At 48.4% G+C, this 21,402-nt stretch overlaps 2 protein-coding genes across 7 annotated transcripts; one reads left to right on the forward strand and one right to left on the reverse strand.

The window, feature by feature from the left end:
* Nucleotides 1-3,229, reverse strand: Tmem208 (transmembrane protein 208). 2 transcript variants are annotated; one of them, XM_004661702.2, is made up of 6 exons: nucleotides 3,100-3,229; nucleotides 1,970-2,065; nucleotides 810-869; nucleotides 593-729; nucleotides 358-442; nucleotides 1-264 (listed from the first exon to the last, which is right to left on the reverse strand). In XM_004661702.2, the coding sequence occupies exons 1-6, from the start codon at nucleotides 3,103-3,105 to the stop codon at nucleotides 127-129; spliced, it is 522 nt and encodes a 173-aa protein (XP_004661759.1). In that variant the 5' UTR covers nucleotides 3,106-3,229; the 3' UTR covers nucleotides 1-126. The 2 variants fall into 2 exon arrangements, with proteins under 2 accessions (XP_004661759.1, XP_045012574.1); XM_045156639.1 differs by lacking the exon at nucleotides 1-264 and having other exon boundaries at nucleotides 567-729.
* Nucleotides 3,230-3,293: 64 nt separating this feature from the next.
* Lrrc29 (leucine rich repeat containing 29) lies at nucleotides 3,294-20,607 on the forward strand. 5 transcript variants are annotated; one of them, XM_045150251.1, is made up of 7 exons: nucleotides 3,294-3,348; nucleotides 7,934-8,035; nucleotides 15,841-16,833; nucleotides 18,651-18,866; nucleotides 19,001-19,144; nucleotides 19,703-19,920; nucleotides 20,017-20,607. In XM_045150251.1, exons 1-7 carry the CDS (start codon nucleotides 3,325-3,327, stop codon nucleotides 20,183-20,185), a joined length of 1,866 nt encoding a protein of 621 aa, XP_045006186.1. In that variant the 5' UTR covers nucleotides 3,294-3,324; the 3' UTR covers nucleotides 20,186-20,607. The 5 variants fall into 5 exon arrangements, with proteins under 5 accessions (XP_045006186.1, XP_045006205.1, XP_045006198.1 ...); XM_045150258.1 differs by lacking the exon at nucleotides 3,294-3,348 and adding an exon at nucleotides 3,420-3,497; XM_045150270.1 differs by lacking the exon at nucleotides 19,703-19,920.
* The last annotated feature ends 795 nt before the right edge of the window (nucleotides 20,608-21,402 follow it).

Below are 21,402 nucleotides of genomic sequence, written 5' to 3' on the forward strand. Positions count from 1 at the left end.
CACAGCCTAAACCATTTATTCGGTAATCCTAGACCTCAGGCATGCCCTCATTGCTCCAGGCATGGGGACCATGCAACCTAATAGAGCCAACCAGCACCCAATAGACTGTGGCCACAATATCCATGGCTATAACCGTTTCATCTGTCGCCGCTCCTGTCGCCGCTGCCGCTTCTCATTGTGTTCTGGTGCTGGAGTTCCACTATCTGCTGTGAACCAGGGACCCAGCACATTCACCCACAGGAGGTAAAGGGCCCGGCCTGGAGCCTAGGAAAGAAAAGATAACTTGAAGCCAGGTGCAAAGAACAAAGACCAGGGAGAATTAGACACCCTTCCTTAGGAGCATCCCAGCCCACGTACCAGAAGCCAGAAGGACCAGATGTAGAGGGAGAAGCAGCTGAGCACCTGCACAATGGCTGTCAGCAGGATCACATCCTTAAGGTGCCTGTGGATACAAGGGAGACTGACAAAGACAGAAGATGGGCCCGAGCGTAGGCTCTTCCACTCTCCCAAGTTGCAAGTAGTTGTAGTTCCTGGGTTCTCTGGGCCCCAGCCCTGGGGCCGCTCACCTGGGCTGGCGGTGGGGGACACTCACTCTGCCATGCCCTGTTCCATGTTGAGGTCCATGCCACCATCCATCAAGGACCCATCCTCAGAGAAGGCTGCCCGAGCCATCGAGCTCATAGAGTGGTAACTGGCCCCATATACAGCCAAACTAAAACCCAGGGCCACCTGTAGAGCAAGAATGAGGGTGTCAAAGACCAGCCACTGGCCCTATGTACTCACCTACTTTCCAGGATGGGGACACTTACCCAGGCCCAAAATGAGGCAGATGAGTAGAAGACAACCAAGGTTACAAGGCAGTAAATGGCCTGCAAGTAAACACAGGTTCAGGCTGAAGTTGAAAGCTACCCCCAAGCTATGGGCGTCCCTCAACTCTGACCAAGAATTGGGCCAGGCTATAGGAGGAGCCGAGTGGTAGTAGGGCCCTGCCTCCTGAGTCTAAGTAGAAAAAGAAGCCTTGAGCTGGGTGTGGTAGTGAATGCTTTTAATCTCAGCACTTGGGAGGCAAAAGAGGATTGCCAAGAGTTCGAGGCCATCCTGAGCTACATAACGAATTCCAGGTCACCCTGAGCTGGAGTGAAACACTACCTCAAAAAACAAAAACAAAAAATGAAAGTGTGGGGAGAGGCTGGAGAGATGACTTAGTGGTTAAGGCACTTGCCTGCAAAGCATTTCCTCTGTGACTGTGTAATTTTTTTCTTTCTTTCTTGTGCTATTGGGGTATCGAACTCAAGCAAGAACTCTACACGGAACATACTTCCTGCCCTTATTTCTTTCTGAAGACTTGACTTGGGACTCACTCTGTAATCTAGGCTAGCCTTGAACTTACAGCACTCCTCCTACCTCTGCCTACCAAGTTCTGGGATTAAAGGTGTGCACCACCATGCCCAGCTGAGTCTTACTTTCTTACCCAGGTTAGCCTTGAATTTATTCTCAGGTCTCAATCTCTCAAGTAGCTGGTAGCTGGATTTATAGTCATGAGCTACCTAGTCTCATTTCCTTTTTTTTTTTTTTTTTTTTTTCCCCAAGGTGGGGTCTCAACTCACCAGACCTGGAACTCACTCTGTAGTCCCAGGCTAGTTTTGAACTCACAGTGATTCACCTGTATCTCTGCCTCTCAAGTGCTGGGATTCACCATGCCTGACCCCTCCTCCCCCCCCACAACATTTTTTAAGATAGGGTCTTTCTGTGTATCTCAGGCTGACCTGGAATTCACTATATAGCCCAGGCTGGCTTCAAGTTTATTATTCTCTTGCAACAACCTCCCTGGTACTATGATTATAGGCATGTGCCACCATGCCTGGCTTCTCATTTTCTTTAAATGTTCTCTTACCAGCACTCCTCACCAAACAGGACTGAAGACTGTGAGATTATGAATGGGTATAGAAGACAGGAGGCAGGTACTTACATTTGCCCCCAGTATGATCCGCAGGTAGAACTTCAGAGTCTCTTTGTTCTCTTCAAATATCTGTTTCTTTCCTCTGGTGCCCACTTTACCCTTGGGCTGCAGAAAGATAATGAGATGTTGTCACTGCTCTTCTCAGCCTGTCTTCATCACTCCCTCCACCCAGCCCGGTTTTATCTGCGCCTCAGCAAGGTCCTTATGCTCAGATTTAATACCCCCTGGGATGTCTACTATTCCTCCAGTGCCTACAGCCATAACACCATTGAAAAAGACATGTTTTAGGGCTGGAGGGATGGCATAGCCGTTAAGGCACTAGCCTGCAAAGCTAAAGGACCCAGGTTCGATTCCGCAGGACCCATGTAAGCCAGGTGCACAAGGTGGTACATGTTTGAGTTTGTTTGCAGCAGCTGAAGGCCCTGGCATGCCCATTCTCTTATCTGCCTCTTTCTCTCCCTCTCTCCTCCCTCTCTCTTTTTTTTTTTTCTCTCTCTCTCTGCCTTTCTCAAAGATAAATAAAAATAAGATTTAAACCAATTTAATACTTGTTTTATTTGCACGAGTGTGTATGTGTGGGCATGTCAGGGTCTCTTGCCAGTGAAATGAATGCTAGATGTATGCCCCACTTCTTGTGTTTGGCTTTACTTGGGTACTGGAGATACCGATCTTGGCCTCTGTAAACAAGCGCGCCTTTAACCGCTAAGCCATTTCAGCCTCCAAGACACCATCTTTCCATCATCCCAAGCTATAGTCGCTTCCACCTGCTGGTCCTGGAACCATCAAATGCACGCTAGTATCTTCTGTAGGTTCCTCCGGTAAGGTACAGCTTTGGGGTGACGACCCCTGCAGGGGTTACTCGAGTGGAACTGAATGATCCCTCCTCCCCACCCCCGCCCAGCTTTGCTGGAGTATTTCCCATCTGGAACTTCCGCCCCACCCCCTTCCACACAGCTCAGGCTCCTGCGCAGTCATCCCCACTCCCCATCCTTCGACCCCGCATGCCCTAGCACAGTCCGGCCATTGGATGGCGCTCCCCTCCGGCCCACACTTTCCCGTTATGTCCTTTCAGTTTGCACACCCCCCAGCCCCGGGAGCACTTGGGCCGATACGAACCCCGTCCTACCCGCCCTCCTTACCGCCATGGTGCACGGCAAATACCCAGCCTGAGAAACAAGGGCGAGTGTCTGAAACCACACTCGCTACACACCACATCGGCAGCCCATGCACTTCCGGTAAGACTGCAATCGTCAGGATTGTGGACGGAAGTGGGGTCCATTTCCTTCCCTAGCCCCACCCTCAGAGGCAACTGGGACTACACTTCCCAGGAAGCTCTGCGCGGGGGCGGAGGCGGCAGGGATGCGATGGCGGAGTCGCTGCCCCTGGAGGTGAGAGGAAGCGGTCCTCAGGCCTGGCTTCGGACAGGCCCCGCCCTCGGGGTACCGAGCGTTGGGGAGGGGCTGTCTGATAGCTCGACCAGCACCTTCCGTCTGGCGGAAACATCCGCCCAGCGGATCTCAGGACCTGCAAACTCTGGGTAACGGCCCGCTTTGGGGCCACTCCATCCCCTTAGCTTGGGGGACCGTCCTCTCCTTCCCCATTGCTTCCAGAGGATGGCTGCTTTGTCACCTCAGCAAGGACAGACCCTCTACCCATCCTTTTCCCTTGAGATGGCCATTCCCTCCCCCTCAGTTCTGGAAGATGTCCGCTCCATCCCGTCGTCCCTGAAGGGTAACCAGTCTTATCCTCATTGGCCCCTTGAAGAGGTCTCTCAGTTTCCAATGCTCGCTCGCCCTGGCAGTGGGAAACGGACTGCTCCCTGCCCGTCAACTCTGGGGACAGTCGCAGAATTCCTTATCAAAGACAGGCCTGTTTTTCAGCTCCTAGGCCCCTCATATCTCATTTGCCCCAGGGGATGTTTGTTCCTTCATAGCCAGGCCTCTTGGGCTATGAGATACAGATTTTGCCAACAGTGGCTTTTTGGTATGACCTGTCCATCCGTTCTGGGGGTTGACAGCCCCCTTCCTCTGCCCAAGGAAGTCAGGCCACTCCTTCCCTAAGTCCTGGAATGCTCTCTGTCCTTAGCGGAAATAGGCCTGTTATCACTTTAATGAGTCCGTTGTAATGACATCCCTCTTCCCTTTGGCCCCAGAGTATATCCATCCATTCCTATAGATCCTGTGAATATAGTCACATCTGTAGTTGTCCCTTAAGGTGAGGTTCATGGGATGAGCACCCTTATCACTGTCTCCTCTAGTTCCTTTTTTAAAAATATTTTATTTTTCTTTCTTTATTTGAAAGAGAGAAATGGGGAGAAAGGAGAGAATGGGTGTGCTAGGGCCTCCAGCCACTGCAAATGAACTCCAGGTGCGTGTGCCTCCGTTATGCATCTGGCTTACTTGGGTCCTGGGGAATTGAACCTCTTTGGCTTCACAGGCAAGCACCTTAAACACTAAGCCATTTCTCCAGCCCTCTAGTTCCTTTTTTGTTTTACTTTTTTGAGGTAGGGTCTCACTCTAGTCCAGGCTGACCTGGATTTCACTGTGCAGTCTCAGGGTGGCCTCAAACTCACAGTGATCCTCCTACCTCTGCCACCCAAGTGCTAGGATCAAAGATGTGTGTCACCACACCTGGCTTAGTTCTCTGTTGAATGAATCATGAGGACAGGTTTATTTCCCTGTCCCTTTGCCCCTAGGGTTGTTGAAGACAACAACAACTCAGAAGTCTTCAACAACCCAGAAGAGAAGAGAGCAACTATCTTAGCCCAGAAACCTCCTGCTTTCTCCTAGGGATGTGGGCTTGGTTAGTCTAGACCCCATCAACACTCTTCCTCCCACCTCCTCTGTCTTGCCCAAGCAATATTTCCAGTCATTCTCCTCCCAATAATAATCTGCTTTATCTTCCACCCCTCCCCTGGTGACAGTAGAGGTAGAGGCCTCTGCATCTCTAATTTAATCAGTAAATATTGGCTGAGCATCCAGCACCCAAGAAGAGAAGTGATCACAGGGGGCTGGTGAAGGAGGAACATCCAGAAAAGAGGTTTGGGACAAGCCGGCCTAATCAGGCTTGGAATCCTGGCAGTGCTGACCCAGGAGTGGAGATTTTGTTCTGATAGTATTGGGGAACTGAATATTTTCATCAGGGGAGTGCTAAAACAGGAAAGTTTTTGAAAACTATTTTTATTTATTCATTTGCAAGCAGAGAGAGCATGGGCATACCAGGGACTCTTGCTGTTGCACAAGAGCAACATGCAACACTTTGTACATCTGTATTTACTTGGGTGCTGGGCAATCAAACCTGGGCTGGGGCTGGAGAGATTGCTTAGTGGTTAAGGCGCTTGCCTGCAAAGTCAAAGGACCTCAGTTCAATTCTCCAGGACCCACGTAAGCCAAATGCACAAGGTGGTGCATGCATCTGGAGTTCATATGCAGTGGCTGGAGGCCCTGGCATGCCCATTCTCTCTCTCTCTCTCTCTCTCTCTCCCTCTCCCTCTCTCTTTCAACCTCCCTTTCTCCCTCCCTCACTTTTTCCCCTCTCTCAAATAAATAAAAATAAAATATTTAAAAAAAAAAAACCTGGGCTGGCAGGCTTTGCAAGAAAGTGCCATTATCTGCTGGGCCATCTCCCCAGCACCAGGACTTTTTTTTTTTTTTAAATGATGTGTAGAATGAATTGGCAAGGAAGTTATAAAAGAAATCTAGGTCTGGGGCAATAAAAATTCAAGTTACTAAGGTGGTAAAGTTGCAAAGGTAAAAAGTTAATAACAGCAGTCTAGCAGTCACATATGGATCATCTAATCCCTATAAGACTATGAGTTTTTTTTGTTTTGTTTTGTTTTTAGGGTCTCATGCTAGCCCAGGCTTGATCTAGATTTTTTTAAGGTTTTTATTTATTTATTTATTTGAGAGAGAGAGAGAGGTCAAGAGGTAGATAGAATGGATGTACCAGGCCCTATAGCCATTGCAATCGAACTCCAGACGCATGTGCCACACGTGCATCTGGCTTATGTGGGTACTGGGCACTCAAACTTGGGTCCTTAGGCTTTGCAGACAAGTTTCTCAACTGCTAAGCCGTCTCTCTAGCCCCTGATCTAGATTTTTTTTTAGTTATTTTTGTTTTTTTTTTTTTTCGAGGTAGGTTTTCACTCCAGCCCAGGCTGACCTGGAATTCACTATGTAGTCTCAGGGTGGCCTCTGCCTCCAGAGTGCTGGGATTAAAGGCATGCACCACCATGCCCAGCTCCTGGTCTAGATTTTTAAAAATATTCCTACTTCGCCTGGTGTGGTGGCGCACACCTTTAATCCCAGCACTTGGGAGGCAGAGAGGTAGGAGGATCGCAGTGAGTTCAAGGCCACCCTGAGACTATATAGTGAATTATTCTAGGTCAGCCTGGGCCAGAGTGAGATCCTACCTTGAAAAACCAAAATTATGTATATACCTACTTCACACATATAGAGACTGAAGCTCAGAGAAGTCAAGTACATTGCATAACATCACACAGCTAGAAAGTAGTGAAGCTGGGATTTGCATGGGTTTTGGTTAGGCTTGGCCGAAGCCTCAGTTTCATACCACATTTGGAAGTAAAAGATAGAATAGTGCCAAACATGGTAGTGTACACCTTTAGTCCCAGCACTCAGGAGACTGAGGTAGCAGGAACACTGTGAATTCAAGGCCAGCCTAGGCTAGAATGGGACCCTGCCTCAAAGAAAAATAAAACAAGAATGAAATAACATGAATCTAAAGTGTCACCGGGCTCTTTTGGGAGTGTGTTGGCATTGAAGAAGTTGGAATAAGGACAGGAATGTGAATTTTGGTTGAGATTAATATGGTTGTGAACCATTTGAGTAAAGGACAAGTAGACAGTTGGATTAGCCTTTGGTTAATAGGACATGAGGCTATTGAATTGTTGATTAGTCTTATACTATTCAGTAGAAGATCAAAATATTGAGCCCTGGGAGCCACAAAAGAATCCACAAACAGGGCAGTTGGTATGGTGAAGGCCTATGGTGGAGGAGCAGTGTTCCTAGACTCAAGGAGAAAATATTCTAGAAGAAAAGCATAGTAGATACCAAATTGTTCATGGCCTCCCAAGTTACCCTCTTCCAAGTCCCCTTTAGAGCCTCCAACCTCACCACTCCCAGCCTCATTCAGCATAGATGGAGGGAATACTAGAGTCTCCTGGACTTGCTGAGTCATATCTTAATAGCTAGCTGAGAAGACAAGCTGGTAATGGGGAAAATTAGAAGAAAAATTGGGTCCCAAAGCCAGGCACCGTGGTTCACATCTATAATCCAATCACTTGGGAGGCTAGGTAAGAAGGTGGCTGTGAATTCAAAGCCAGCCTGGCTTTCATGGTGACTTCCAGGCCAATCTGGGCTACAGAAGAGGAGCATTTGACTGTGTTCTAGATTTATGCAAGATACTGTGCTTTATAACTTAATTCTCTTAGCAACCAATCTAAATCTCACTGCAATTGTCATTTCCTAGATTAGAAAAACAATAGGTGGCTTGAAGAGTAAGGATTTAGGCTAGGTTTGTCTGGCCCCAATGATCAGGCTTTTTCTATCAAACTGGGCATGAGTTTGGCTTTTTGTCTGTTTGTTTTTTCAAGGTCTCACTCTAACCCAGGCTGACCTGGAATTCACAATGTAGTCTCAGGGTGGCCTCAAACTCACAATGATCTGCCTACCTCTGCCTCCTGAGTACTGAGATTAAAGGTGTGCACCACCACCTCTGGCAAGTTTGGTTTTTACTAGTTTGTACAAGCCTGTACCAGAAGTGGCTGAAGAAAGGTTCATTCCCACTGGAGATGCCTAGAGGCTACAGAAGGCAGAGTAATAATCTATGTAGCTTTGGATCTGAGATGAACTAGAAGCCAGGGTTCTGGTGCCCTCAGACCCATAGGGAAGTCAGGTAGAGTAAGTTCCAAAACAGCCCAATTCTAACCACAAATACCTTGTCTTTTTCCCTCAGATGATCACATATATTCTGAGCTTCCTCCCTCTGTCAGATCAGAAAGAGGCCTCCCTCGTAAGCCGGGCTTGGTACTATGCAGCCCAGAATGCCCTTCGGGAGGTAAGAAACTCACCCTTGGCCCATTTCCAGTTGTCTCTCATTTCAGCTTGTTCTTGCCTCTACTTATATGTCACCCATCTATCCACTCATGTATACCATACGTTCATGCAGTCCAGTGAAGAAAGGCAGTAGCATGAATGATCAGCACCATGTACTCAGTGCTGTCACACTGAGTGAAAGGGTACAACAGGGATATGAAGAAGGACATCCAGAGATCATTAGCATCAGGGAAGGCTTGATAGAATGAGGGGGCTGGAGAGATGGCTCAGCAGTTAAGGTACTTGCCTGCAAAGCCTAAGAATCTAAGTTCAGTTCCCCAGTACCTGTGTAATGCCAGGTGTACAAGATGGCACATGCATCTGAAGTTCATTTGCAGTGGCTAGAGGCCCTAGAATGCCCACTTTCTCTCTCTTTCTATCTGCCTCTTTTTCTCTATCTCTCTCAAATAAGTAAATAAATAAGGATGAGGATAAAGGTTGGTCTTCTAGAACTTTGGCATCAAGGTGTGGAATAGTTCTGAAAACAGCCACAAAAATTCCATAAACCTGGAAGTGGGATTTATGTGGGAGAAGTGTTAGGAGATAAGACACTGAGGTGGGTTTAAAGGGGATTTTGATTGAGTACCCCAAATGTGTGACATGCTTAAGTCAGAGAGAGCCAGGAGTAGTGGCGCACTTAGGAGGCAGAGGTAGGAGGATTTCCATAAATTCAAGGGCACCCTGAGACTACATAGTGAATTCCAGGTCAGCCTGGGCTAGAGTGAGACCCTACCTCGAAAAACCAAAAGAGAAAGAGAGAGTTACTAGATGGGGGAGGAATATAGGGAGGAGAGAAGTCAGGAATAGTAGATAACACCTGAGGTGGTTGCAGACACTGGCTTCAGTGCACATGCAGGCTTGATCTTGCATAGAATGGAGAAGATGTCATGTTTTCCTGAGGAAGAAGAGGGTGGAAGAGAGAGAACATGAAGCTATTTGCAGAGGAAGTTCCTTAGTGGCATCTCCTTCCTCAGTAGCTACTTTTCTTGGTAAATTTGAAGGCCAGGTTGTCTGAGAGTAAGAAGAGATGTGGAGGCCAGGGCCTCAGCAGAGAGATTCGAAAGGCCAAAAATTACATGATATTTAGATGTTTCTGTCCATGTCAAATACAAGGTAAAAGTAAGGAAGGTAAGTTACATGGGAATTGGTAGTGAGAGAAGTGTTACATTCAAGTGTGCAAAACATTCTCAGAGGAGAAAAAGATTCAAAAGAGACTAGCAGGGCATGGTGGCACACACTCAGGAGACAGAGGAAGGAGGATTGCCTTGAGTTCAAGGCCATCCTGAGACACTATCTTGAAAAACTAAAACAATAACAAAAAGATTCAAAAGAGACTTCATGGAGATGTTGAGCTTGAGACTCAAAAGAAGAATAAATATTTGCCAAATAGACAATAATGAAAGTGAAAGGTGGGAGCCCCTAAATCAGAAAAAGCAGATGAGTAGAGATATGACAGCCTAAGATACCAGTCAGACATGGGCTGTAAAGGAAGGGAGAGTGGGCAGTGGAAGACATGTTCTAAAGAAGTAAGTCATAGAAGCTGGGCGTGGTGGCTTATGTCTTTAACCCCAGCACTCGGGAGGCAGAGATAGGAGGATCGCCATGAGTTCAAGGCAACCCTGAGACTACAGAGTGAAATTCAGGTCAGCCTGAGCTAGAGTGAGACCCTACCTCAAAAAAAAAAAAAAAAAAAAAGCCATGATCTCACGTAGAAGTGCTTAAATGCTAGCCGGCAAGCTTCTTCTCTGTCCTGTGCATGGGAAGACTTGTCAGGGAGTCTGGAGAGAACTGCTTGATTTTCCCTTTGCAAAACTCACCCTGGGGCCAGGCGTAGTGGGGCACGCCTTTGATCCCAGCACTTGAGAGGCTGGATCACCCTGAGTTAGAGGCCACCCTGAGAATACAGAGTGAATTCCAGGTCATCCCAGGCTCAAGCAAGATCCTACGTTGAAAAGAAAAGAGAGAGGAGAGGAAAGGAAAGGAAAAAGGGAGGAAGGGAGGAAAGAAAGAAAGGGTGTGGTGGCACATGTCTTTAATCTCAACACTCAAGTAGAGGTAGGAGGATTGCCATGAGTTCAAGGCCACCCTGAGAATACAGAGTGAATTCCAAGTCAGTGTGGGCTAGAGCAAGACTCTACCTCGAAAAAACCACAAAAATAAATAAATAAATAAATAAATACATAAAATATTTAAAATTTTTTTGTTTATTATTATTTATTTATTTGAAAGTGACACAGAGAGAAAGAGGCAGATAGAAACAGAGAGAGAATGGGTGCACCAGGGCTTCCAGACACTGCAAGCCAACTCCAGACACGTGCACCCCCTTGTGCACCTGGCTAACGTGGGTCCTGGGGAATCCAGCCTCGAACCAGGGTCCTTAGGCTAAGCCATCTCTCCAGCCCCATAAAATATTTTAATAAATCACCCTGGGAGCTGGAGAGATGGTTCAGCCCTTAAGGCACTTGCCTGTGAAGCCTAACACCTGGGTTGGATTCCCCAGTACCCATGTAAAACCAGATGCACAAAGTGGCACATGCATCTGGAGTTTGTTTGCAGCAGTGGCTAGAGGCCCTGGTGTAGCTATATTCATATTCATTCTCTCTCTCTCTCTCTCTCTCTCTCTATGTTTCTTTCTGTTGCAAATAAATAATACTTTTTAAAATATCACCCTGGAAGCTGGGTGTGGTGGCACCACCTTTAATCCCAGCACTCAGGAGGCAGAGGTAGGAGGATCGCCATGAGTTTGAGGCCACACTGAGACTGCATAGTGAATTTCAGGTCAGTCTGGGCTACAGTGAAACTATACCTCAAAAAACCAAAATAAATAATTACATAAATTTTAAAATTTAATTAATTAAAATAAAATCACCCTGGAAACTAGATTAAAGATGGTTTGGAGTCAGCAAAAGTAGAGCCCAGTACTTCAATGAGGAGGAAGCTGATGTTACCTATTCCTGACAGACATTAAGGGGGTGACAGGCAGAAACAAGGAAGTTGTAGCAGAGGGACATATTTCAAAAAGAAATGGAGCACTGGGCATGGTGGCACACGCCTTTAATCCCAGCACTCAGGAGGCAGAGGTAGGAGGATCTTCATGAGTTCAAGGCCACCCTGAGGCTACAGAGTGAATTTCAGGTCAGCCTGAGCTAGAGTGAGACCCTACCTTGAAAAACTAAAAATAAATAAATAAATAATAAAAAGAAATGGAGTAGAAGGAACTTTGGTCCTTGTAGATGTGAGAAATAAGAGTGGCTTAGTTGACAGTGGTGAGAGTTTAGTAGGAGTGAGGTTGGGAATCAATGATAAATTCAGGTTTGGGCATGTTGTATCAAGCTTGTCTAGAGAGAGGTCCATGAAGTAGTTGATCCCCTAGTATCTGGAACTGAAGAAATATTGTGAATCATAAGGAAAATAGTTGTCAGGTATGGTGGTGCACGCTGTAATCCCAGCACTTGGGAGGCAGAGGTAGGAGGATCTCTGTGAGTTCAAGTCTAGCTTGATGCTACATAGTGAATTTCAGGTCAGCCTAGAGCAAGGCCCTACCTCAAAAGACCAAAACAAACAGAAAGAAAGAAGGGAAGAAGGGGAGGAGGAAAGAGAAGAAAGAGCAATCCAGAAGGGCACAGTGAAAAGTAACATGAAGAGAAATGGCTGCTTCCCAGCCTAGCAGGTGGTAAGGCAGAGAGGACACTGTGTGAGAAATAAAGAGAAGCCTCTACATGCTAGTAACCTAGCTGGAGGTAAACTGTTGTGAGAAATGAGTGTTTCTGAGGGAAAGGGATAAATGGAGGAGGCAAAGCAGAAATAAGTGGTCAGTGACTGAAAGGGGAGAAATCAGAAAGGTGGGGAGGACTGTAACATGACTTTGAGGCCATCTTGGGCTACACAGTGAATCTGAGGCCAGCCTGTACTACATAGCACTCTGTTACAAAACCTGAACACTGTTATTTGTGTTCTCTGAGGAAGGTGGAAGCAGCAGGATTCCCAGAGGAAAAGGTAGTGTTAGCTCCGCAAGCTGGAGAATGGTCTGGCTAAACCAAAAGAGCAGGAAAGGAAGATGTATTTGTGCCAGGACCTAGCTGGCAGACCTGAATAAGGAAAGGGAAAGGAGATCTCACCCTGTGGCTTTCCCAAGAAGGGTAGGTGAGGAAAGGCTGCTGTAGTAGACTCATAGCCGGAGAAGATGGTGGCCTTGGCAAGAACTCTTTAAGTGGGGTGAGCAGGGAGGCAGGGCAAAAGCAGGATAGGAGGGTCCAGTGCTAAGAGGAAAGGCCCTGACCTTTCATCAGCATTCTGTATCCCTAGCACAGACCCCTCCCCCTTTCCCAGTAGGTACCTGGTCTTGTTATCTGTGGCTGGAAAAGGAGAGTGGGTCCAGCAGCGTGAGGGAGGAGAGCAGCAAGCTCTGGGGAGATGTTGCAGAGAGAAGTGTCATGGAGGCTGGCAAGGAAAGAGAGGGCAGAGGAGGCATCCAGACCCCTGGGTATAGGTAAGATGCAGGAAGAGCAAAGAAAGAAGAGAAGGCTAAAGTCTGAAATCTTGGAGGTTCCAGCTAATCATCATAACTCAGAGAGCAATCTACAGAGCCCTGGCAGGAACCACCTCCCAAAGTCCAGGAGTGGGAAAGTAGAGAGGAGGCAGTGAACCCAGCCTCTGGCACCATGGAGGACACTAGCCTACAAGGGGAAACTGGCATAAAGCTCACCAGGCCAGGGTTGGCTGCTGAACCATACCCTTCCCCTAACATCTCTTGGCTCTACCCAGGGCCCTGAGGAGCCCTGATTGTTCACCATTGGGTTGATCACTGTGGAACTAGACCAAAAGCCAGGTCAGATTCTGCCTTCATATTCAAGGTGTTTGACTCTTAGCTACTGAGACCAGTGCCCCTAGGTACCAGATCTGTATTTCCCATGGCCTTCTAGAAGGGAACAAGTGCCTTAGCTTTGAATTCCTCTACCAAGCAGATAGGGACATTTCTCTGTTAGATGGTTTTCAGTCTATACAGAACTTACAGGCTGCATAAAATATCACAAAGCCATGACCTCCCACAGCCAAGGGGTATATGACACTTTTAGAAGTTTTATCAAGCGTTGCTCATAAAATGCCAGCACAGGGAAAGGAGGAGACCACGGGTCTAGTTGGTCCATCTGTGGATAGGTGGCTGAAGCTCGAATAGGTACCCTTATAGTCCTTCCTCAAGCAGCTAGCTCCTAGGGCCTGGAAAGGACCAAAATCCAGAACCCAAGAGTCCTGCTTCAGTCTGCTCCCCAAAGATGTAAATGTTCCTAAAAGGCTGTCCCTGGACCTTTGTAGTTCCATCCAGCTGACCTCAGGACCAGAGTTGACCACTGGGTGATGGCTGGAGGCAACCCCTACATAATTAAAAAAAAAAAAAAAAAGCAATGGAGGTTAGAAATGGTCTCAGGAGCTGGGCACATGCCTTTAATCCCAGCACTGAGGAGGCAGAGGTAGGAGAATTGCTGTGAGTTCAAGGCCACCCTGAAACTACATAGTGAATTCCAGGTCAGCCTGGGCTAGAGGGAGACCCTACCTTGAAAAACATTTAAAAAAAAATTTAAGTTGAGATAGCCAGTCGTGGTAGTGCAGGCCTTTAATCCCAGCATTTGGGAAGCAGAGGGAGGAGGATTGCCATGAGTTCGAGGCTACTCTGAGACTACATAATCTTCCAGGTTGGCCTGAGCTACAGTGAGATCCTACCTCAAAAAAAAAAAAAAAAAAGAAAGAAAGAAAGAAAGAAAAAGTTGAGGTGGTCTCAACTCCCAGAAGCTGGGGGTTTTTAGGCCAGGCCCTGCATATTTTCTGATGGCTTTTTACTGCTGCTGTCAGCTCTTGGCTAGGACTTGAAGTGACTGTCCGTGCCTTTTATTGGCTGTTTGTCCGTCTTGTTCACAGGGAAATAGAGAGGATAGAATGTTCTTGGCTACTCAGGCTCCAAGGAAGAGAAAGAAGCTGAGTATGTGTGCATGCAGCTGCCAGAGCTGGGGCTCACAAGGCTCTTAGTGTCCTCAGCCACATAAGTGGTGGGGTGCTGCCTGGGCAACCAAGCTGCTTCCAGCTTCCATAGCCCTAGTTTATTCACTACCAAACCGACTCATATGTCACCACAGTGGCTAGAGGCCTGCTTTTCCTTTTCTTTCCATAACCTTCTCTTTGATCTTTCATTTTCCTCCCCAGACTGGCATATTAGCATCTTCCTGACACTCTTCTTAGTCCTGTGAGAGTAACCAAGACCACTGGGAGCCCCCCTGTCCCACTACATGGGGAACTGTGGTGAGGTGCTCCTTTCACAGGGTGAAAACGTCATTTGGGATTGGAAGGGGAACCTAGTCAACCTCTGATTCCTGTTAGAGAGACCAAGAGCTGCCCTCATCTCTTATATACCTCCTTCCCACTGTGACACCCTTGCTGGCTGTTTCTATTGGGGGAGAAACCAGTCTGGTTTCCACATACCTAAGGGATGGCTTCTCTGCTGGGTGGGAGTAGTGCTTCCTACATGTCAGTTCTGCCTTTCTTATTTGGTGATGTTTTATGGGGCACAGGTGAGGAGGGTGACTTGTTATTTTGCCTTTACTGACAACGTAGTATTATCTAGAGCATAGGCTGACTCTTCATCAGAACCACGTTAATGCTGAAACAGAAGTGTTCTTGGAGTATCACTTGCCTGCTACCTGGGGAAGATGAGGATAAGTGATTAAGTTTTCTTTTTTCCTTCTCTTTTCTTTGTTTACTGTACTGAAGATCTAACTCAGGAACTCAAGCCCTCTAGATAAACACTCTACCACTGGTTCACATCCCTAGTCCAGTCTAGGGTTTAGGATTTTTGAAGCCCAGCTGTCTTCTCTCTCTCTGCAAACTTATTCCACATAAATTGTCCTGATTTCTCCTTGGCCTCTTCTAGCACAAAATCAGGTAAGGTCCTATGAAAATATTTCCCTTAGCTGAGGGCTCCCAAACTCTTGTAATAGCCTGCATATTCTCACAACAGTGACTTGCCTCCTGAGTTACACCTACTCAACCACGTGCTTAACATTCTATCTCTCCTTGACACCTCTGGGACTTTTTCTGTCAGATTCTGTCCCTTCCAGAGATGCGCTATAGGTATCCTCTAGGCTCAAGTCCCAAGCAACTCCACATGTTAGTGTTCTCTCTCTTTCTCTGTGCCCCCCAACCCAACACACATTTCCATGTACGCAGACAGCCTTGGGTCTTGGAGCTTGCCCCAAATCTATGGCACCTGGGCCACAGAACGTTGTAAGTGATGCCTGTTTCAGTGCTCCCCCACATCCCGCCACACACACACTTCTGCTCCCCCTCAGGGATGTTTATAGCCTCTCTAGAAAGTCAGGAAGGCTGATTACTTAACGAGTGCCCAGGTCCAGGTAGGAGGCTGGGTCTGTGGCTCTTCTTCTGAGAGTCTGAAAGGCTGGGTTGTGTACTTTGTTCTCTCACATCATGGAGGCTTCACTGGGTGCCCTTTAGCTCACCCTCCTGTGCTCAGTTTGCCAACACACCCCATTCTGCCCCTGTTCCAGCCATGTTCTTCACTAGTCTTCCTGCCTGCCCCTAATCGTCATCTCCCACTGAACCTCAGCACTATTTGTTTTCCCAGATGCTACTTTCTACCCACACCCTCCTCAACCACACATAACATCACATACCAGGATGGGTCCTCATTGTGGAAGAACCCTTCCTGGCCTACCCTCAGCCTTTGAGAGAGCTAACTCCAGGCTTGCTGCTGCCCTTTAGACAAATGTGCGGTACAACATTCCCGTGTCTTCTGCTTCCCTCTCGGCCATCAAGAGCTTGGGCCTCAGGGCCATTTCCTGTGTCAGCCTGACCAACTTGGATGATTCACCAGCCTCACACCATGTGCTGCAGTCTGTTGCTTATCACTTAGGCCCACACCTGGAGAGCTTGTGCCTGGGTGGGGGCAGCCCCACAGAGGCATCCTTCATAACCCTGATCCTGGGCTGTCCAGCCCTCCGTACCCTTGACTTGAGTGGCTGCAACAGCCTCTTCACATCAGGCAATCTGCTGGCTCAGCCCGAGACAGTACAGTGTGTCCGAAAGGCATTAAGTGGCCTCCGTGACCTTAACCTGGCTGGCCTGCGGGACCTGACTGACCTCAGCTTTAACCATCTCAGCAGCTGTGTCCCCAGCTTAGAACGCCTCTCCTTGGCCTACTGCCACCTCACCTTTGAGATGGGACCAACCCGAGGTTCCGTCAGCTCCCAGATCTCTTCTCCTTCCCGGCTCTCCTTCCGCAACCTGCTGCAATTCGTGAAGGAAAGAGCCAGCAGGCTTCGTGCCCTGGACCTCAGTGGCACTGGTTTGCCACCTGAGGCACTACATGCTCTGGGCCAGGTGGCTGGGCTGCATTTGGAGGAGCTGAGCTTGCACAGCTGCAGGGACCTTTCCACAGAGGCTGTGGTCAGGCTGTGCCATCAGCAGCCAGGTCTTAACTCCCTGGACCTCAGTGGCTGCTCAGAACTGACTGATGGGGCACTGTTGGCTGTGAGCCGGGGCCTGCCACACCTGCGGCACCTGAGCCTGGGGAAGCTGCAACGACTGACTGACGCAGGGTGTATAGCCCTGGGAAGCCTGCAGGAATTACGGAGCCTGGACATGGCTGAGTGCTGCCTAGTGAGTGGGAAGGAACTAGCGCAGGCCCTGGGCTCAGGTTGTGGAGCTACACCCCCACTGACCTCCCTCAGGCTGGCCTACTGCTCTTCACTGAAGGTAAGCATGGTACCCCTCTCTTGCTTTCTGGGGAAGTGGGCCTATAGCCCCACGGAGGAATCACCCAGTGTTTATGTCCCTGGCATAGTAGTTAGAACTAAACCGGGGCCATGGTCTGAAAGAGGACAGGAGCTTAGACAATGCTAATGGCACACTTCTTTGGAGTCCCCACTGGCTTCGCCAATGAGATGGTCCAACACCTCACATGTATGTGTTCTGGAGAAAGGCAATATTAGAAGACAGTAGCAGGGAAGGTGCTATGAACAAGGTACTCAGGCAAGGTCTCAGGAGCTAATGTCACAGGAGCATCAGGTCACCTCTTAGCTACCGCCAGGCCCCTCATAGGGTTTAGCACTGTCCTGGTAGATGACATCCCTGAGAAAGTTAATTGGTCTTTTTTGGTGGGTTATTCTTTCAACCTATTGCTGTGATAAGGGAATTACCAATTTAAAGCCTGTCTCAGCCTTGCTTTGTGGCAAGTACCTCTTCCCCCACTTACTACTTCCCTTGACTACTAGTGCTTCTTAGCTGTTCTCCCAAGCCTTACTTTTTCTTTTTGTTTTGTTTTGTTTTGTTTTCAAGGCAGGGTCTCACTGTAGCCTAGATTGACCTGGAGTCCATTCTGTAGTCCCATGCTGGCTTCAAACCCACAGCAATCTTCCTACCTCTGTCTCCTGAGTGCTGGGATTAAAGGCATGTGCCACCACACCTGACTGCCTTACTTTTTTTTTTTTTTTTGAAGTAGGGTATCACTGTAGCCCAAGCTGACTGCCTTACATTTTTTGATGCAGTGTCTCATTCTATTCCAGGCTAACCTGGAACTCACTTTGTAGCTCAGGCTATCTTCAAATTCACAGCGATCCTCCTCCTACCTCAGTCTCCTGAGTGCTGGGATTAAAGGAGTGAACCACCATTCCTGGCTTTAGCCTTCCGTTCTTGTGTCTCTATGGCTCCCTCTCTGCTTTGCCCTCAGCTTCTGCTGACTCCACACCTAGCAGGTGTCAGCACGAACACTTCTGGTTCAGCTTCTAAAGGGAGTACTTCAGAGTGGTTCAGTAGAGTCAGATGTCCACCCTGGTCCAGTGGGCTGTGATCAGGGGGCTGCCTCAGCCTATCGCTTCAGCAGGGTCTGAGAGCATAGGCAAGGCAGATAGTTTGGAGACTTGTTTTGTTGTTTTGTTTTTTGTTGTTATGAAGTAGGGTCTCACTGTGGCCCAGGCTGACCTGAAATTAACTATGTAGTCTCAGGGCAGCCTCAAACTCACAATGATCCTCCTACCTCTGCCTTCTGAGTGCTGGGATTAAAGGCGTGTGCCACCATGCCCAATTTCTGTGGAGATTTATTTTTATTTTTATTTATTTGAGAGAGAGAGAAAATAGGTGGATTAGGGCTTCTAGCCATTGCAAGTGAACTCCAGATGCATGTGCTACTTTGTGCTTCTGACTTATGTGGGTCCTGAGGACTCGAACCTAGGTCCTTTGGTTTTGCAGACAAGTGCCTTAACCACTAAGCCATCTCTCCAGCCCTACTGTGGAGATTTCTATCTGCATCTGTCCTGCATCATCTATATTCTTGGATTTTGTCTTTCAGCAACTTCTTCCAGGTCTCCCACTCACCCTTAGCCCCCACCCTGTCCACTCAAACTTTCACCACTAGTACAGGGACTATATTACTCCCTCCCCCCCACCCCCGAGCCCTCTAGTAGCCCCTTGTTGCATAGAAACCCTTGGCAGAGCCTTGCTAGTGAACCCTGCCAAGCTTGGTGGCAACAGGTGCAAGCTGCTTCTCCATTTTTTTCCTCCCACCTTCCTCCAAGGATGCCTCAGTGATGTCCATGATCACAGCCCTAGGCCCAAGCCTCAAGGTGCTAGACTTGTCCTCCTGTGTGGCCCTCACCAACCAGACCATGCAGGCCATATGTACCCACCTCACCCACCTCTCAGTCCTGCGCCTGGCTTGGTGCAAGGAGCTCCAGGACTGGGGTCTTCTGGGGCTGGAGGAGCCAAGTGAGGAGTATGCACTAGGTTCTCAGGTATGGGATCTTTGAAGTTAGGGAGGGTGGGATGGCCTTGGGCTCAGCCTCCCTGCTGACCCTCCTGAGTCTCTCTTGGAGCATTTAAAGGAAAACTCAGGAAGAATCTGAGAAGTTGGGGTTTCTTCCCACAGCAACACCCAGAGCTGGAGCGTCAAGCCTCAGACCTTGAGGAGCCCTCTTCCAAGCCACAGGGCCCCTCCCTGCTCATGCTGCAGGCCCTGCAGGAATTGGACCTCACAGCCTGCAGCAAGCTGACTGATGCCAGTTTGGCCAAGGTGTGGATAGGGCTAAGAATGTTAGGGTTGGAGCCAGGGCATTAAGCCAACCCACTTTTTGCTTGGAATTCATTTCTTTCTTTCTTTTTTCTTCCTTCCTCTTTCTTCCTTCCTTTCTTCTTTAAACTGTTTACTTGGAAAAAGAGTGAGAGTGGGGAAGAGGGGGAGAAAGAGGGTGCACCAGAATGAGCTCCAGATATATGTGCCATTTTGTGCATCTGGCTTTACATGGGCACTAGGAAATCAACCCAGGATGTCAGGCTCTACTAGCAAGTATCCCTGGAGGTTTTTTTTTTTTTTTTTTTTTTTTTTTGAGGTAGGGTCTCACTCTAGCTCAGGCTGACCTGAAATTCACTATGTAGTCTCAGGGTGGCCTCAAACTCATGGCGATCCTCTTACCTGTCTCCTGAGTACTGGGATTAAAGGCATGTGCCACCATACCTGGCATCCCTGGAGTTCCTTTCTTGTTGGCTTTTGGTCACTCTTGACTAGAAACAGAGAAACTGGAAAGCCCAAGGCTCTGGGTTCCAGTGTCATTTTCTGTCCCTATTCTTGCAGGTACTCCAATTCCCTCAGCTAAGGTACTTGTCACTGAGCCTGTTGCCAGCATTTACAGACATGGGCTTGATAGCTGTGGCCAGGGGCTGCCCTAGCCTGGAACGCTTGGCGCTCAGTCACTGTGGTCACCTCAGTGATGAGGGGTGGGCCCAGGCAGCCAGGTCCTGGCCAAGGCTGCAGCACCTCAACCTGTCCAGCTGCAGTCAGCTCACAGAGCAGTGAGTATCTGATGGCACTGAGCAAGTGGAGCCACAGCAGGGGCTGAGCTGGGGTTCCATCCTGGGTCAGGTACTCATCCCATGACCTCTCTGCAGAACTCTGGATACCATTGGGCAAGCATGCAAACAGCTGCGAGTATTGGATGTGGCCATGTGTCCTGGTATTAACATGGCAGCTGTCCGGCATTTTCAAGCTCAGCTGCCTCAGGTGACCTGCGTCCAGTCTCGCTTCGTGGGAGGGGCTGACCTGGCCCTAACGCTCTGAGGCCAGATCAGTAACCAGCTCTGCAGCTCAACTTGGATCACCCAGCCCAGGTCTCTGGACCTGGAGTTTGCCCCAATACCTCTTGCCTCCCACTGCTACAGACCCTTCATTATACTCAGGATGGGATGAACCCAGGACAGCACAGGGGACTTCCTGCCCCAGTGTGTCCTACAACTGGGCAGCAGCCTCTTTCCAACTACATGTCACTACCACAGGCCCTGGTCCAGAGGGTGCAGCCTATGGGCCTGGTGCCAGGGAGGGGCACACTGTCTGTCTCCTGCTAGCCCACTTCTCAGATCTAAGAGCCTTTGTTCCTCCTGTTCCCTAAGGGTTCTCGTCCAGCCCTCACAAGCACTGAGCTTTTATACTCAAGCCACTAACCTCACTGTAAACCCAAACAGGATTAAAAATTCCATATCTCATCTCTTCCTGAAGTTCTCAGATTAAAAGGGTCCCTCTCTTCCCTATTTTAGTTAACCCAAAAACCCCCCACAGGCCTCAGAATAGCCCCATATTCTGGATGCCTGATTCCACCACATCCTGGCTTTTACCACATGAGAGGCCTGAAGGCCTTTCACAGCACAACCCTCCTGGGCATGCTCTGCTACAAAAGCACTGGTCCTAATGAGACCTGAAAGTAACGGGTAAGTGATGCCAGATTCAATGTGCTGTTTTGGTGTTGGGTGAGAAGTAGGGTAATATCTCTGGGTAGGAGGGACATTAGAGATTATGTAATCAACCCTCTAAACAATGCCAATGACTTCTAATAATATCCCTGAGATATGGTAGTTGGCCTTCTGTGCCCCCACCCCTTGTCCATCTGTTTGTTCATCAGTTCTAGAGGCTGCTAGCTTGTGCTTTCTGAGTATCTGAAGTCACTGTATTCTCTGAGTTCTCAGACCAGCTGGGGAGGCAAATAAGCCAGTAGGCAGGGACAGTCCAGTGTGCAGGATATGCATGAATAGAAAAACAAGCACCTAGGACCAGGAGCCTAAGGTAGCAATAATCTTGGAGGGTCAAAAAAAAAAGAATCAGAACTACAGAAATGGTTTAATGGTTAAGGTGCTTGCCTGCAAAGCCTAAGGACTCATATTCGACTCTCCAGGTCCTACATAAGCTAGACACACAAGGTGATGCAAGTGCACAAGATGGCATATGTATCTGGAGTTTGATTACAGTGGCTAGAGGTCCTGGCACGCCAGCTCTCTCTCTTGCAG

This window comes from Jaculus jaculus, chromosome 1, assembly GCF_020740685.1.
Source record: "Jaculus jaculus isolate mJacJac1 chromosome 1, mJacJac1.mat.Y.cur, whole genome shotgun sequence".
NCBI classification, from domain to species: Eukaryota; Metazoa; Chordata; class Mammalia; order Rodentia; family Dipodidae; genus Jaculus; species Jaculus jaculus.